General features: G+C 40.1%; 2 protein-coding genes across 2 annotated transcripts; one reads left to right on the top strand and one right to left on the bottom strand.

The window, feature by feature from the left end:
* The first annotated feature begins 447 nt into the window (after nucleotides 1-447).
* LOC118825584 (interferon-induced protein 44-like) lies at nucleotides 448-9,237 on the top strand. Its single transcript, XM_036596254.1, has 7 exons — nucleotides 448-931; nucleotides 1,019-1,070; nucleotides 2,550-2,745; nucleotides 4,392-4,544; nucleotides 4,644-4,815; nucleotides 8,676-8,776; nucleotides 8,893-9,237. Exons 1-7 carry the CDS (start codon nucleotides 448-450, stop codon nucleotides 9,067-9,069), a joined length of 1,335 nt encoding a protein of 444 aa, XP_036452147.1. The 3' UTR covers nucleotides 9,070-9,237.
* Nucleotides 9,238-9,331: 94 nt separating this feature from the next.
* rabgap1l2 (RAB GTPase activating protein 1-like 2) lies at nucleotides 9,332-17,909 on the bottom strand. The gene is made up of 8 exons (XM_036596255.1): nucleotides 17,563-17,909; nucleotides 14,461-14,523; nucleotides 13,657-13,767; nucleotides 13,269-13,373; nucleotides 12,652-12,735; nucleotides 12,360-12,431; nucleotides 11,310-11,501; nucleotides 9,332-10,105 (listed from the first exon to the last, which is right to left on the bottom strand). Exons 1-8 carry the CDS (start codon nucleotides 17,671-17,673, stop codon nucleotides 9,914-9,916), a joined length of 930 nt encoding a protein of 309 aa, XP_036452148.1. The 5' UTR covers nucleotides 17,674-17,909; the 3' UTR covers nucleotides 9,332-9,913.
* Nucleotides 17,910-18,188: the final 279 nt, after the last annotated feature.

Below are 18,188 nucleotides of genomic sequence, written 5' to 3' on the forward strand. Positions count from 1 at the left end.
GTATAGGGTATAGATATAGTACTAAAGATAAAATTATATACAAAATTAAGAATATAATCTTTACACCATGGGAATATTTTACACATATTGCGCATATAATATTGCACATGGAGTATTGATTATATTGCACACGGATATGGTGATGAGTTCACAGTTTACTTCTTCTTGGAGCAGTGTTGGTTACATAGTCTAACAGCAGCAGAAAGGAAGGACCTGCGAAGGAAGAGCTGCCCAGTACTGCTAGAGTCTCATGCATGGGGTGGGAGCTGTTCTCCAGCATGGACGCTAGTCTGGCTAACATCCTCCTGTCTCTCACCACCGGCACTGGGTCTAGGGGACTTCCCAGGACTTCTGTGTTCAAGAGAGCTGAGATTTCTTTTCGTTTAAGCCTTTTAACAGCATTCTTTACCCATTTTTTCTCCATTATCTCTTGACTTTCAGATCACCATGAGTGCTGTTACGTCCAGACTGTCTAGACAGCAGGAGAAGAAGCTCTGCTCCATGCTGGGCTGTAACAGACTTAGCCTGCTGTTCAAAGCCAGCGTTCATGGCTATTCAGGAGGTGCTTTCCACCAAAAGTGTAATCTGCAGGGTCCCACTGTCACAGTGGGGTACAATAACTCTGGGTATATTTTCGGAGCGTATACCAGCAAAGATTATGCCCAGACAAACCAAAACATCATTGATGAGAAAGCCTTCCTGTTCAGCTTCAACGAGCGAGAGATGAAGAAGGACCCTCTGCGAGTGGTTAGCGGAGCTGGACAATATTCTCTCTATGATGGACCAACAGGTCCACATTTCCAGTCCTTGGTGTTTCTCTATGATGATACAGCCACTGTTTACAGCAATCCAGGAAATTATAATTTTGATCCAGTGGAGATGCACGGCAACAACTTACAGCTGGTCGAGTGTGAGGTGTACAGAGTGGAGGGTAAGATACCAAATACTGAATTGTTCTTGTGCTCATTAAGTTACACTACACCAAAGAAAAGAATATAGATTTTTTTTTTTTCTGCAGGTGCTGGATCGCTCATGGAGAAACCATGGAGAAATATCTCGTGGACTTCTGAGTATGTAAAATCAAATTAAATAAATAAACTTATCAGAATTGTTGCCCTTGTCTTTGCATTGTACCTTCAGCTGCAGCACCCCAAAATAAAAGAAAATAAGAATATATATACATATATATTGTGACAGCATGCTGAAGAAGAGTCATGTGAGGTCATAATTTCTGCAGCTTCTGCTTGGAAATGCTTTTTATTTGAATGAACAAGGCAGAAAAGCCACTTCAGAACCAGGTGAAATAGCAGGGAGGTCACTTTTAGCCGTAGAACTCCTCTCTGTGGTAGAAGCTCGATAGAACAAGTCCATGCCACAACACAGAATAACACACGTGAAACATCCCATGAGCCTCTTTGAATGGAAATCTGTTTTGCAGAGCTTCGCTCATGAGAGGCAATGTGTTCTGTGGCAGCTGCCACAATATATAAAGCAGAGATTAATTAATTCATGTTAATTCATCTCCACTGGCCAAATGCAAATGCAGAGGGTCTTTTTTCATTTCACAGGCTTTGAAGTAATGTATTATTAGACATTTTATTAAACAATAAATTTTTCATGTGAACACATTAAATATAGACACCAATGACATTACGTAATCAACACCAACCATGGCATTACATAATCAAATACCAAATGAACTACTTTGCGATGCTCTTATTTAGAATGACAAAAATTAGTGGTCAGCTTACCTGAAAAGTTTGCATATCCAGACTCAAACTGCAACATGATACATTGACTTGTACCCTCATCCAACCTCATCAGTATGAGAAGCAGGTTATTTTATTTAAAAGAAGTAATCCTTCTCCAAAATTACGGCTGATACACTTTTAAATTTTGATACACAAATTATTTTTTAATACTGTATTGAAATTGGTACACCCTTAATAGAATATTATTATAACTTACACTGAGACATTTGCATTACATTTTTATATAGTTTTCAATAAGACATCATTTTTTAATTCTAGAAAGTACAGAATTAAAATAATCTGTATCTTGTGTTGATGTAACTTTGTTGTATCTGAGTCTCATGCATGGGGTGGGAGCTGTTCTCCAGCATGGAGTCTAGTCTATCTAACATCCTCCTGTCTCTCACCACCAGCACTGGGTCTAGGGGACTTCCCAGGACTTCTGTGTTCAAGAGAGCTGAGATTTCTTTTCGTTTAAGCCTTTTAACAGCATTCTTTACCCATTTTTTCTCCATTATCTCTTGACTTTGCATTATTTTTTAATGTAGTTTTCAACAAGACTTTTTTATTCTAGAAAGTACAGAATTAAGACATTTCACATTTATTCAAATCTGGATCTTGTGTAACTTTGTTGTATCTTCCCTCATCCACGTGGTGGTGCTGTTTTAATTAAGTTAATTTAGGATGATCCAGATTTAGTGCTAAATACAGAATAAGATTTATGAAAAGGAATTATTCTGCTTCCATACTATTATCGTCCAAAGCAAACAGTATTATCTTATGGTTGTTCGTCTGTAGGAGAAGAAAGGCTCTGATGGACATGATCACAGGCTGGACGCATGGCGTGAGCTCAGTGAAGCAGGCTCGTGTTCTGCTGGTTGGTCCTGTTGGAGTTGGAAAGTCCAGCTTCTTCAATTCTATTAGCTCAGTGTTCAAGGGCTACGTGTCCAGCCAGGCCAACACGGGCAGTGCAGGCACCAGTCTGACCACACAGGTAGCAGATTCATACTTCTTATGACCTCTGACCACCAAACCATCAAACTAAGACACTGCCACTGTTTTTAAAAAGTGTATAATAAAAGATGTCTCTAGAGTGTGTGTTTGAAAACAGTCAGAGTGCTCTGACTTTGGGACTGCTGGAACAGCTAGGGTAAGTTCATTCCACCAACTGGCTGCCAGCAGAGAGGTTTCTGTCTTCCTAGTGGTCTGAAATAGACCGCAGGTACAAACATCTGTAGAAAAGCATTAGCATTTCAAATCTGAAGTGGGCAGCTACAGAGAGTCAGTGAAGAAGACCATGCAGAGGAATGACATGAGTGAAAGACTGAAAAGTGATGTTGTGTTGCTACACTTTGGAATAATTGCAAGAGCCAGGAATGAGTTGCCGTAGTCCTGACTCAAGATAATAAGGGATTGAACAAGTGCCTGAGTGGCCTTACTGGAGAGAAGTTTTGTGCTGTCACCTAGATAATTTGGTGTAAGGTTGTCATAACGTTCTGATAAAATCAACCATGTTTAATATTGTCATCAGTTTTTAGTCTTGGCTCATGCAAATAGTAATGCCAGCCTCAGACCAAACAACTTTTCTAGAGTTGTGGTGTGCTCCTGTCATCTCAATTGTTCGGTGTACGTTGGGCAGAATAGCTTCCATAAGGCAGTATTTTTTTTTTATTCTGATAAAATCCACCCTGTTTAATATTATCATAAGTTTTTAGTCTTGGCTCATGCAAGTAGTGACATGGACATTGTCAACAAACAATCTGTGAGCTCAGGGGTGTCACCTGGCCTGGGCTATAGCCCCAAATATTTTTTATCTATCCCTGAATGAGAGAACAAGAAAGAGCAAGAGAGACTGCGGACAAGAGAGAGAGAGAAAGAGAGAAAGTGGTGCAATAGAGAGAAAGAGAACAAGAAAGAGTGCGACAGAAAGAGAGGAAGGGAATGTTCTGTCAAACTGTGCTGAAGGAGGAGAAACTGGTGGAATTGTGAAGTGTGCAAGAGTGTCTCTTGGACATACATTAAGTGAGGTGGCATAAAAGGAAAAGAGAAGAGGACCTAGCCTTGAGCCTTGTGGAACACCAATGGAGGGTCACCTGCTATGAATATCCCACCAAGGTTTGTGAGGATGGACAAGAAGATCTTATTGTTGGCTGTGTCAAAGAGAGGTCAAGAAAAATGAAGGCTGATGACAGCTTGGCTGATCTAGTGGCATGGAGAGCAGCTTCTGAGTCCACCAGTTTGAAGCCAGAATGACGCTCAACCAAGAAAAAGGAGTCCAGTGAAGAAGGACTAGTTAAAAGGAAGCAATTTAAGAAGATTCTAGTTGATGCATCTCTAGCACATCTGCGGTAGACACACTCATGATTTAACTTTTCAGTCCTGTTCCTGCAAATGCTCGTCCTGTCTCTATTGTCAGAGCCTTAGGCTTAGCCCTACACCACACTTGAAGGTACAATGCTAACTATCATTTAATAATAGAAACACCAAACTACACCAAGATCTCAGCAGAGTTAATGAATAGTCTATTAAAGCTAGAAGCCTACTGTACTCAACAGAGGATGAACTCAAGCTAAAGTACACAAGTACACAAAATGTGCATGAAATATAATTTTCTAATTACTAGGAATTTTTGTTTTATAGTTCCGTACCTACTCCATGAAGGCAGGGAAGGACAGAAAGCTTCTGCCCATCACTATCTGTGACACTATGGGATTGGAAGATGGTGTAAATGCTGGACTGGATATTGACGACTTCACAAGCATTCTGAAAGGTCACATTCAAGACAAGTATCAGGTGGGGTAACTGAGAGCATGGATGCAAATTTGACTTAATTTTCACATATATGATGCAGTGTCAGCTCTCTGTACAAACCAACTTATCTTTTCCCCTTAGTTTAACCCGTCAGTGCCTCTACAACCAGAATCTAATTCATTCTGCAAAGAACCCAGCCTGAGGGACAGGATTCACACCGTGGTGTACGTGATCGACGCTGGGAAACTCAAACTTATCTCCAACAAAATGATCGAGAAGTTGGCAGCCTTTCGCAGGAAGGCCAACCAGATGGGTAATTAACAGTGTTGCATATTTATTTCCTTTTTCTTTTTCCTTTTGAGTCTTTGTTCTTATCAGTGATTGCAATAAACTCACAGAAGAAGCCGAGATGTAAATGCAACGTAAAACTCAAACATCATCAGTGGCTTTTTTAAAACATCGAGTCACTTTACCTGGAAATATGAACTTATCTACAAGATGAAGAATATTTAACTACTTCATTTCTTCAAACATGTAGTCGGTTTCAGCATCACTGCAAAACTGTTTTGCTGCGTCTTGCGGGTGCGTGTTAAACGCTGCTTGCTTAATTGCAGTACCGCGCTCTGTTTTTGCACCTACGCACACAGAAATTTAAAAGAAAACAGAATCAGAATCAAGCTTTATTGGCCAGGTTTGCTTTCACATACAAGGAATTTAGTTTTGGTTACAGGAGCTCACAGTGCACAGTATCAGACAGACATTTACATGTAGTAAATAAAATAAAATAAAATAAAACATGCATTCCTACCATCACTCACTCACAAACACACACACACACACGCACACACACGCACACACAGTCATACCTGTAAGCCTTTCATTGTGCAAAGTATGAGTCTAAAGTTAAAGTGCTGAGTGCAGCAGCAGTTAAAGGGTGTACAGTGACAAAGAAAGGGATCAGTGAGGTAACAGTCAGGTAAGTGGGGTAAAAAAGCAGGTAAGTGGGGTAATAAGGCAAGTAAGTGAAGTGCTAGAATAAACACTGGTCTGAGACGGTAGTTTCAGAGAATGGAGTGTTGAGTGTGATAGTATATACCAGTATTTTAGAAGTGCAGTTTAGAAGCTGGAATATTGTTTATGTGTCATAATTAACTGTTCAAGAGAGGGATGGCTTGTGGGAAGAAGCACCTCTGTAGCCTGGATGTCCTCACCCTCATCTGGCTGAAGTGCCGGCCTGAGGGAAGGAGCTGGAACAGGTGGTGTCCGGGGTGAGACGAGTCAGTGGAGATCTTCTCTGCACGCTTCCTGGTTCTGGAGGCATGCGGTTCCAGCAATGTGGGAGACTTAACCCCAATAGTCCTCTCTGCAGACCTGATGATGCGCTGCAGTCTGTGGAGGTTATGCTTGGTGGCTGAGCTGCCCCACACTGTGATGGACGTGGTGATGACAGACTCTATGATGGCTGTGTAGAACCGCACCATCAGCTCCTGGGGCAGGTTGAACTTTCTCAGCTGACGCAGGAAGTACATCCTCTGCTGGGCTCTCTTGGGGATGGAGCTGATGTTGCTGTCCCACTTCAGGTCTCTGGTGATTGTTGTGCCCAGGAACTTGCAGGTTGCTTTCTTGGGAACTGGAATTTTGGTGGAGTGTTTGAAGCAGGAAGGTACGACACACAGCTCTACTGATTTGTTGAAGAGTGCTGTAAAGACTGGTGTGAGCTGGTCGGTGCAGGCCCTCAGACTGGAGGGTGATATACCATCTGGTCCTGGTGCTTTCCCCACTTTTTGTCTCCTGAAGAGTCAATGCACACCTTTCTCGCAGATTTTCAGGGCAGGCTGAATAGGTGACTCAGTGACAGGAGGGTGTGAATCTGTGCTGAATGGGTGTGAGGAGCTGGGTTTTTTTAAACCTGCAGTAAAAGGTGTTAAGGTCATTGGCCAGCCAACAGTCACCCATTGTCTGGGTGGGGACGTCCTTTCGTAGCTGGTGATGTTCTGCAGGCAATCAGAATGAGAGTTTACATGCACTGAGAAATCTGACTACTGAGCCCAAATCCAGCCTCTTTATCAGATTTCTTAATCAGATTTCTAGACCTTATTCCAATCTAAGAAATCAGAGTGTGCCATTTAAATAATCCATTTAAATAATCAGATAACTGCAGAAATCTGATTATGATCGGATTACTGAATACATGTAAACACACTCAGTGTTCAAAACACTCCCTTGTATATGGCTGGCTGCTCCAATGTTGGTTGGCTGCTAAGTCACTTGCCATAGCGGCACTAATGCTAGCTTCAGTGGCAGCAGTGTTCACTTTAACAGCTGTTTTTTGGATATTCTTTTTTAGTTTGGGAAATTGGACAGGTTTTTAGATTCACAATGTGCTGTGGTGTATGGTAAAGTTTTTCAGAGGAATACAGGCATAGTTAAAGTTTCTAGGCTATGAAGGACCAACTGGGTGAACCAGTCTGCTACAGCGCCACCCTGAGGCAGAGCAGTGCTGCAACTCTAGTTAGTTAAGAACACCAGAGACAGAAGCTGATTGTGGGTGAAGCAGATAAACTATGACTTTTCTTTGAGTTTGTATTTGAGCGTCTATTTTACCCCTGTAATACTAAGTTTATTAGTAGTTTTCACTAAGCCCTCCCCCAGAATCTTTATTTTGAGACATTCAGGTGGTCAAAGAGGTTATTTAAGGGATCCCAGACGCCCCCCCTCCCGAACACCCTGTATTTTTTTACACCTTGGTTCTTATTAATGTTTATTCTTCATGCTCATAGGAATTTTTCCTTTTGAGTCTGGGTTCTTATCTTTTCAGTGTTTCCTCCTCATGATCTTGGGGAGGTTTTTTTTCTTCCTTTCAGTGGAGCTTCCTCATGGTCTTAGGAAACTATTCCTTTTGATTAGAGAGTTTCTCCTTTTGAGTCTTAGTTTTCTGCCACTGTCACCTTTGGTCCTTGCACTCACATCTCTGGAAGTCTACTTTGGGACAGTGGGCCTTATTCATCGAAGCTGCATAAAGGCGAATCTGATCATAAAATGAGCTCACATTTCATTCATCAGTTCATCTTTGGCATATCTGTACGATAAAACTCTCGTCTGTTAGGATTTCATATAAATTTCAACATAAACTTTTAACAGTATGAAAAAAAGCCTGATTAGAAGTAAACCAACCAAAACCATTATCAATGTCATCTATAATACCAGTACTAAGAAAAAAAAAATAGAATATAACAGTAATACTGATAATCTGTGCACAAGTCAGTCCAGTACAAACATGAATGTACATATTTTATATGCTCATTGATATAAGCAAATGCTGCAACTATTCCATGTTCCATTTAAAGACATATTACACTGTGCTTTTGTTTTATGATACTGACTGTGCCCACAAAATAAACATTATAAACACAGCTAGTGTTATACACTGCAAATATGTTATTTTAGGAAAATAAACACCCAACACAATCACATCACCCTAAAAGCATTGCACTCACTGCTCCACCTCAAACTCTGCCTACGAGCACAGCCATTGGCTCACAAGCCACTGAATGCTGTGATTTTAAAACATCTGTATGAATTAGGACACATGTCAGGATCCAGTCCTCACGGGCCAAAAAACTGCAGACACTAACCCTAACCTTAACACCTAATTCAGCTCATCAGCTAATTAGCAAGACCTTCATTAACTGAATTTAGAGTGTTAGATGTGTAAACACTGTAAACGCTGATCTCTACTGCACTTTGGACCGGAAGGTCCCCAGTTTGACATGCCTGACATAGGACGTGCTTTATGTAAATTATATGTAAATTAGATGCTGATAGGCTGGTGCTTGATTTTACACACTGAAGCTGATTCATCAATTGCACTCAAATCTCTGCTCATTTCCACGTAATGAAAGTTTCATGAATCAGACACAGAGTCATTCATACTTCATTAAATGTGGTCAAATGAAATTTGTGCTGTTGTTTACACATGATTAATAAGGGCCAGTGTCTGTTATAGAAAGCCTCAGTACAAATAAACAAACAGTCAGAATGGCCGAACACCTATTCTTCATGTCTATATGGGCGTTTGAAGAAATATACTGCTGATTTCATCATTATGGCGCAATACAGTCTCCAGGAAGCAATGATGTGTATAAGTTTCTTGCTTTTCTGTCTTTTATGCAGGAGTTCCACAGCTGGTTCTGCTGACCAAGGTGGATGAGGCCTGTTCTTCAGTGATGGTGGATCTGAAGACTGTCTATCAAAGCCGTTACATCCACAAAATGGTGAGATTTAGCATCTGAATATCAGCTTTTGAAAATCAGAATGAATCAGCTTCTTGTAAAAGTGCTCACACATACACACGTTCATCAAAGCCTGTAATTAAGGTTCTGTTTTGCAGATGCAGGAAATCTGTGTAAATCTGGGAGTCTCTCTCTCTAATGTGGTTCCAGTGAAGAACTACAGTCAAGACCTGGAGCTGGATCCTCAAACTGACATCCTCCTCCTGAATGCACTTACGCAGATGCTCAGAGCCACTGAGGGCTTTTTTGAAGATTTTAATGAAAAGGATGAGTAGACGTGTCAGGGTCAAGTTACTAATAATCATTTAAAAGCAATTTGATATAATCATCAAGTTTCTTATTTCTTGTTTCTTTTATAATAACCAGTATCATTTTTTTTAAAGCTTGAACCAGCATTTAGGCATTTCCAACTGAGACTGGCTGATAGCAGCACTAACCTGCATCTGAAGCTTGGTCAAATGCTTTCAACAAATCAGTAATTCTATTACAGTAATCATACATATGAGTGCTTGTTTTTCTGTGTTCATCTCTTTTTACTCTTTCAGAATTATCAGACTGAAAAGGTGTGCATGGTTTTTAAAACCTGCAATAACATTTTCTAAATAAATAAAACAGGCTGATACTCAAAAGTGGACAAATTGATCACTAATGTTACCCACACTAACCTTGTCCTTAAAAGCTTTTGACTGGGCCATTACAAGCCACTGAGTGAGTGTTTCATATATTAATTATATGAATTGGTCCAATATCAGATACAGATGTAGAACTGTAATAAAAATAGTGGTTTAATTAAGCTACATGTTATTCTCAAAGACACACAAAAACTGTAATAAAGAAAACAACTCTTCCATTTCATGCCAAAGGTGGAATATGAATAAGAAACTAAATTGCTTTCACTTTCATAATCCAAGGATAAGCACGGCTAACAGGAAGATGTGAGACAGATCCATGGTTTGCAGAGCTTCTCTGCTAGTCTTCTTCACATGGGACTTCATTGTCCTCTCCACTGGTCAGGGTTGGGGTAAGGGTCCCCTATCCCTGTCTCAGTAGTGTGGACCTCGGTCCTCAGATGGCTCCAGAGCCGGTCACCTGTCCAGAACTCCTATCAGTCTCTATCAGTCACATGTGTGCTGCTCTCCCTTCCCATGGCGTCCAGGAGAGCCTCCTGACGCCAGAACCAGTGCTGTGAGACGAATGCTGTGGATCGCTGGTGCTACTGTGAGTCAGCAGTGAACCCAGGGTCTTTTTGAGCCAAGTGCTCTTAGCAGCCTGGAGCTCGTTCACCAGCATCCCCTTCTCGTGCTCCAGCTCCTGAGGACAGCACAGAAAAACAGCTTTAAAAAGAACAGCATTGATAATTACTTTATTGCCTCAAGCCAAGATGCCTAGTGTCAAAATATTTAGGTTACATTATGTACTACATGTACGTTTATGGTTTTCTTGATATACTGCTAACATTTGGATGACTGACAAATGAACAGGTCATTAATTAAGTTATTCGTACTGATTAAATACAAAAGTCTGTTTCAGTAAGTCAGGAAGGACACTCTCCTTGAAATTTCTTAAAACTGCACAACACAAAACATACATCATCGTCAACAATCTCTGGAAACCTTAGCAGCATCAATTTAGGCTGAATCAAAACCACGTGTTGTCTAATGTATTCTTCTGAAAGCAGACATCATTAGGAAGGTTGTTGAAGTGCTAGCTGTTGGAATATAATAGCTAAAAATATCTCTACAAAAAGCCAGAAGAACTGACCTGTGCTGCTAGCTACTCTCTCAGAAGTAAAGGTACTAAAACTTATTTAAGGTTCACAGTTGGACCTTAAAAACACTGTTGTACCTTTGAGGGAACATTTACATTGTTTGTACCTTGATGAATGAGAAATAGACCTGCACAGAACCTTTATTTCTAAGAGTGTAGCACTTAATGAACCTTCCTAGTGATGTGTGCTTTCAGCAGAACATGTGAGATAATACATGGTTTTGAGTCAGTTTACATTAATGCTGCTAAGGTTACCAGAGATTGTTGATGATGACGTGCATTTTGTGGTTTACAGTTTTGAGAAATTCCAGCAAAACTGTGTAACAGTCAAAGAAAGTATGAGGAACAGAGCTGTGACACTTCAGGTGGCTAAACTGAGGCTTACAGTACAAACAGAGCTATTATACAGAACCTTAGGCTGCTGCTAACATGTTTCTCTAACTAGCTTAATCTCTGGGCTTCATCTCAACCACCACTGATCCTCTTCAGTGAGAGCACATAAAGCCACGGTTACTCTCAGTCTCACTCTCTCTCAGCCAACTGAGAACCAAACCAAAAAGAAGAAAACAGATCTAAAAACTAAAGAACCAAACTTCGGACACCAAACATTTGGCTTAAAATAAGTAATTAGGTATCACCTCCTTTTTTAAATGCACAATAGGTTTCATCAGAAGTGCCATGTTCTAAATCCTGAACAAAGGAACCCACAACACGACTGTTCGTATACACCACTGCTGTATTGACCAACCTGGATCTTGCATCTGGATTCCACCATCTGTAGTTTGGTCTGTGCTAGTTCCTTCTCCAGCTGTTGGACCTGTTGTTGGAGAAGATCCTTCTCTGTGTCCTGAGCTGAGCTCTGTGTACTCTCTTGGTCTAACCGCACAGAACCTTCCAGATCGAAGATGTTCCTACAGTGCTGGCATTCCATCACTTTGCTCTGCAGGAACACGGCACATACACTGTTATGTTTATTTATGTTGGTTGTGTGTAAGAACATGTTCAACAAGCATTTATAATCAGTTTTACTTAATGGTGTCATTCTAGCACAGTGTTTTGTCCAGTAGTAAAATCAATAGACCATAATTTAGCCAACTGAATCATTTCAGAACACTTTGACTGGAACCAAAAGCTCCTGGTGGAAACCTTGGTTAGTCACAGCTTTTTGTTCTATTAAAAGAAACAGAGGTGGGTAGTTCAGTTCCAGAAAGTAAAAATCCTCCTCAGAATTTTGTCCGACCAGGCTTGACTTCTCAAATGAGCCTAAACCAGCAGCTTCCAGGTAGTTGGACCAAAATCCTGGGGAGGAATTTTCCTTTTTAGACCTGATCTAGATCAGAATCGGATTCTGATCGGAAAAGAAATATGCAGTCTTAAAAATATGTATTTTATAAAAATAAAAATAAAGATTCCGAAAGGTTCTAAGCTTGGTTGTGTGGTTCTAGAAAAAAAGACTTTACTTGGTGTAGAACCTTTACATTATGTTGAGGTTCTTCACATTCATACCCATTACAAAAATGATTCTTTATAGAACCATCAAGTGAAATGTTTTTAGAAAACCAAAAGGGTTCTTCTATGGTAGTGGTTTCCAACATGGTCCACAGCCACCCCCCAAAAAGACAGGCTATTTTTTTATTTTTATCCCTGTTTTGAGTTGGGTTGAAGCAAAAATGTGAACTGTCTTGGGGACCCTGAGGACTGGGTTAGGAACCACTGTTCTGTGGCATCACTCCAGAGTGGTGGTACCTTCATTTTTAAGAGCAGATAAATGATTTCCTATGAATGAGCTTCTGCCTACCTTAATCTGAGCCAGCTTCTCTTCAGCTTCAAACTGCTGCCTTTCAAGCTTAGCATTCAGCTGAGAGCAAATCTAAAGGATGTATGAAAAAATCATAAAGCTAATTGTTAGTAAAGCCACCAAAGAATGAGTTTTGCTTTGCTGTGTTTGTCTTTGTGAAACACATTTAAAAATACTATAGTAAAAGGAAAATGAAATCATTTCATGAATAAGTAATTGTGCAGTCCAGTCCAGATCTACTTTACTGTATTTTTAGATCTTTAAATGTTTGTATACGTCTGGCTCCCAGTACCTTCTTGTAGTCAGCGATGACACCATTTGTTCTCTTGATTTCAGCTTCTGCTTTGTCCTTTTCCCTCCTGAAAACCTCCTTCAGCTGAAACACAAACACGTACTTTATTAAAACTAATATTTACTGATTAATTACTGTTTTGCAGATGTTTTCTAACCAAATTATTTAAATAGTTCTATTTTCCTCATAAAAAATTTAAATAAATCCTGGTTTTGCCGCTATTACACCAGGTGGTAAACTAAAAATGTTACAGACCTGATATGTTCTGTCCTACACTTGTTCCTCTGAATTATGAGGTGATTAAAGATTCAAAGAACTTGATTAACTCTGATTAAAGAATAATGATACACACTTGTTTCAAGCAAGCTAACATCACTAAATGACATGAAGTTAAAGCTAAAAACTGTAGTCTTTACTACCACACTGGACAAAGCTTGCTGACTTGTGTGGTGTATTTTGGTGAGGTGGTCAGTCTGCTGACTGGTTGGCTGAGTTTGTTTTTAAATTATAGGATTGTAGAATAAAAGCCTGGAACAGCTGGCAGATCTTGACTATTTAAGGTATTAAAAACTGCCCCCTAGTGGCCACTGTGAAACACCAGCAAATAATGTGGGTACCTGTGCTGCCTCTTCCTCTTTCCCCCTCTTCTCCTCCTCTGTCATGAGCAGTTTCTGTTTGGCTTTTAAAAGTTCTTTCGTCAGCTCTTCCACCTGATCCTCTGCCTGCAAATGTAGAAGAACGATTACTAGAAACAAGCTTTCATCAACACTGAGAAAGCTGTAAAAAATGCTACCTTGGCAAGTAAAAGCATCTTGACCTCTCATATTTCCTTATTTTATTGCCTATTAAAATGCTCATTACATTTTAAGGCTTATTACTCAGCAATTACATTGAAAATAATCATTGTAAGAATATTTTGAATGAAATTATTATATAGCAGTGGAACATAATTTTGGTTTATCCAAGAAATAAGGTCAGCTGCTGTAGCTGTTATATGAGACTGACCTGGTCTAAAGCGTTCCTCAGTGCAATCTTGCTGGTGACGAGTCTGTGAGCGAGGTTATCGTTCTCCTGCTCTAGACGCAGACTGGCCTCCTGAAGCTTCTGGTTCTCCTTCTAAAAGAGAACCAAACATGGGTGTTAATCTATTAATTTTTAATTCTGAAGGCACCGTTGTTCACTGAAACCATTATTTGAGCCTCAGTAACACAGAGAAGCACACAAATATAAAAGTCATAATTATATGATTTATAAATATATACATATATAAATCATTGCAGGTATGAAATTTTCCGTACATAATACAAGTTATTAATGTTCAGGAGATTAGATATAAGATAATTCACTTGAATAAGGAAAGAAGAAAGTCAAAGTAAAAAAACAGGAGTTTCCAAAACTGGAGTTCCAAAAATAAATAAATATGGGGCTCCTAACAGCCACCTGGAAGAGCTGGTCGACCCCAAAACTGCCCCATCAGATAAACAGCACTTAAAGCTTTCATCTCTGAGAGAGAGGAGAAAATCAAGCTGATCAGATCTGAAAACATCCACAGGTGTTTCTGTCCATCCTTCCACTGTGAGAAGATGACTCAGCGCTGTGGGTCTGAAAGGATGTGTAGCTGATCAAGAAGAACCTCACTGAGAAAAGGAAACAGATGCTAAATGTATATTTTCTCTGTTTTACCTGAAAAATTAATAACTTGTATTTAATGGCCGTTTTACCTTTGGCACAGTACCGTATTTATGTGTGTGTTTTGGTGAGTGAGTCAGAGAGTCGTTGTGGACTCGTTGAGGCAGAGTCAGCTCTTACCTGGTATCTGTGGAGTGGATCATCTGACTGAGTGTCCTTCAGCTTTGGCTTTTTAGACGGTACCTGTAGTCACAGGAACAGAACCGAGACATGTTCATACCATCAAAGGAAAACAAAGATTGTTAATTGTAAACAACACCACCATGTCACATCTCCCGCCTCTGGGGAGACATGACTTGGACTCTCCCTGGCCCCGCCCACTCTCCTCCTCTCCCACACACCTGCAGCTCATTCTAAGGACATTAAGGCTGCTACTTATACCTCTTTGTTTTCACTGTGAGTTTGCGAAGTCTCTGTGTTCGTCACCTGAGTTCTGAGCCTGTTATTTCTATTTGTTTTTCCTGGTTTTGACCCCCACTACTCTCTCTATGTTCTTTCTGAGTATGGCTCTGCATCTTTTCCTGCCTGCCTGTGTGTTGACCCCTGTCTGCCTGTGTGTTGACCCCTGCCTGCCTGTGTGTTGACTCCTGTCCCTATAGAGTCACTTTGCACTTGCATGACTGACTATCAGCATTCAACACTTTCATGGTACCGACCAAATTACTTTAGTACTACCAAGTATTAAAAACCTCTGTCATTCCGTCAGAAAGCCAATGAGCACACCTGTCCCAAAATCTAGCCTGATGATTCATTGCCTAAAGAACATTACATTTGCATTTTATTGATGTCAGCGTTTCTTGATTACTCTGCAGTCCATTGTGGTCAGTAAATATTCCCACATCTAGCGCATCACACTCATTTCTGGTTTAAAAGGCCCCCACTAATGCCCTTGTGTTAAACACAAGACCTGTGGGCCAAGTCACTATCCTATTCGGCCTGCAAAGTTATTTTAATTTTCTGTTAATATTAGTCAGTTTCACCATAGCTGCACTACAATTCCCAGCATGCACTGCAACATAAAGTGCACTCTGGCCCCTTTCTATGGGTCAGCGGTTACACAAAAATAAAAGATGCCTGGTGTCAAACAAATAGGAGGTTTTTAAAAAACTGCCATAAAGAGGACATTAAAAAGGTTTAACAGTTATCTGTAGATAATGCAGCCTAATGTTTTATATAAAACAATTATCTTTGAAAAGTATCTTTTTAAAGTATTCAGTGTCTATTTTGCTGTTACAGTTTTGGATATTTTGAATAAACAATGGCCAGTTAGGGTCATAGCAAAATGTTAAGTAATAATAAAATAAACATAGCTGACTCGCAGATCTGTTAAGATTTTTTAACATGGCCCTTTTAGTGGTTGAGTTCGACACCCCTGCACTAGTGGGTATCAAAGTCTAAGTACTGGTATCAGTATTGAATATTGTTGTAACAACACTCAGCTCAGGTGTGCAAACTACAGACCAATATGGTAATTAAAACATGCTACATTTTAACAAGATAAGGCACAGAGTCCAACACCATAAAGGTAATAATAACTTTGACAGAAACTGATATGATTAATAAAATATTAAGAGCGTTCACTCGCTGAGCATTCTAAGAAGACAAAACAAACTATGGGTACCTTCAACATAGACATAAAAGTGAGACATTAAAAACAAGTGTGGAAGCATTAGATAATACAGCACACAACACATTCTGTCTGAAAGGTTATTGGCTCATTCTCTTGTGCATAAGATTCAATGGTGTGCATTAATACTGGATCCTGTTCACTACAAACAGGTGACAAATTACAGGAAAGACTTGTATAACACGAAACGAGTGCAGTGCTTCCAGACAGGTTTACTGCAATCAACCAACTTAACGACTAACATCCTACCATGCTCTACGCATATGTAAAAATGCTGAGCAGGCACTTTTGACCTCCTTTTTGGATCAAGACGATCAAGAGGAAAAGATCTAAATAACTGTGAAATAGGGTTTATTATTTGGACATGGACGGCAGGAACTACTGAAACTGCTCATATCTTTCAACAGGAACAGTGACTAAAGTGAGCTGTTCATTTAGATCTGTGGGAAAGACACCAGTAAACAGAGCTGAACACTGAAGAACACATTCAGTGAGTGTGATGCTTGTGCATTAGCACGATATGTAAGAGCTGATGTTCCTCAGGTGACTAAGAACATCAACACAGGAACAGTCTGTCCACTACTGCAGTGCATAAACCCCTCATTACAAACACCAGTGACCATCTGAGATCAGCACTGGTCTACAGAGATGTGGAAAAAATGATATGATCAGATGAGTCATCCTTCACAATGTAAACACCTGGATGCTGGACCCCTGCTCTTCTGATGGCTATGTTGGCCCAACACCTCACCAAGACTCCTTATGTTGTTTTTCTTCCTTTCATTTGTCTGTATATGTCAGTTCAGTTAGAGATTACAGCAAAGCTCCACTGAAAATGTGACGTCTAAAAAGACTCTACCCTCTACCCTCTGGTGCTTACAGGTGCAGTTCATTATAATATGCCCCACATTAGAGCTGTAAATATTACTGTAAATCAGTGACTCTCAGCCCACATTATTGCAGCTTACTGTGTTATTCATTAGATAGTAGAGGGCATAAACACAACTCTAATACAGAGGCTGAATCAAACTGTCACTGTGGGAACTTGGATAATTTTTTTGGACACTTTTTTACAGAATTTGAAAATGCAAAGTTCTTTACAATGTGTTAGAATTTCGTGAGGAGTGGAGCAATAGAAATGTGAAAAAATGACTTCCATTAACTCCCATTCTATTCTCTGGAAAATTTTGTAGATACTCGGTTTTGTCTCAAAAGCAACACAAAGTTGTTTCACAACATGCCTAAATTTAGCTTTATTAGTAAGTAGTGCATTATTAGTTTAGAACTGGGTTCTCCATATCCGGTCCTGGAGGGCCAGTGTCCTGCACAGTTTGCTGATTTCACCGCTTAAAGAAATCTGATTGAATTGCTGATCGCCAGGTTTAGCAGGTGTGTTTAAGTAGGGGAACCAAACTGTGCTGGACTCTGGCATACCAGGACCAGATTTGAAGAACCTTGAGAAGCTGCTACTTTAGAAATTGCACTGATGTTTTTAATTTAATCTCCACATCACTACACTGAACCAGCTGCAGCTCCTGCGTTACTGTCCAGCACTCAATCAGGTAGTTTTGATGGTCAAAGTGCACTGAGCTTACCTCATGTTTTGGTAAGGAGTCTGAGACCAGTCTAGCCAAGATTTCCTCCTCAGACATCTGCTCCATGACCTGTGCGTCCAGCACCACACTGATGGACACTTCCTCCATCATCTTGGCAGGAAATCAGTGGATAAACTTAATCTGTAGAAGTTATCTGAACTAGACTGGAGAACAATCTAAACTAGACTGGAGAACAATCTGAACTAGACAGAAGAAATATCTAAACTAGACTGGAGGAGTATCTGAACTAGACTGGGGAACAATCTGAACTAGACTTCAGAAGCGTCTGAGCTAGACTTTAGAAGGGTCTGAGCTAGACTGGAGGAGTGTCTGAGTGAAGCAGGCTGGAGAAGTGTACCTGTCTTTATCTGATAAAATGCAGCTCCACCCAAGGCAAAAAGGTGGAGCTAAAGGTGGTAAAACACGCTCCTGCACATGTCTCACAGCTGCGTTTCCAAATAAAAACAAAACAAGCAAACAAAAAAACAAAACAATGCAGAGATTTAAACAATGCAGAGATTTGTTTGTCTGTCTGATTTTGTGTGTAATTCTGTATTATTCCTTAAAGTTTCTAGCCTCTGTTTCATATTAGTATAATAAGCTGAAACTTAAACCACATGTGTGCT

This window comes from Colossoma macropomum, unplaced genomic scaffold (genome assembly GCF_904425465.1).
Source record: "Colossoma macropomum unplaced genomic scaffold, Colossoma_macropomum, whole genome shotgun sequence".
Classification (NCBI taxonomy): Eukaryota; Metazoa; Chordata; class Actinopteri; order Characiformes; family Serrasalmidae; genus Colossoma; species Colossoma macropomum.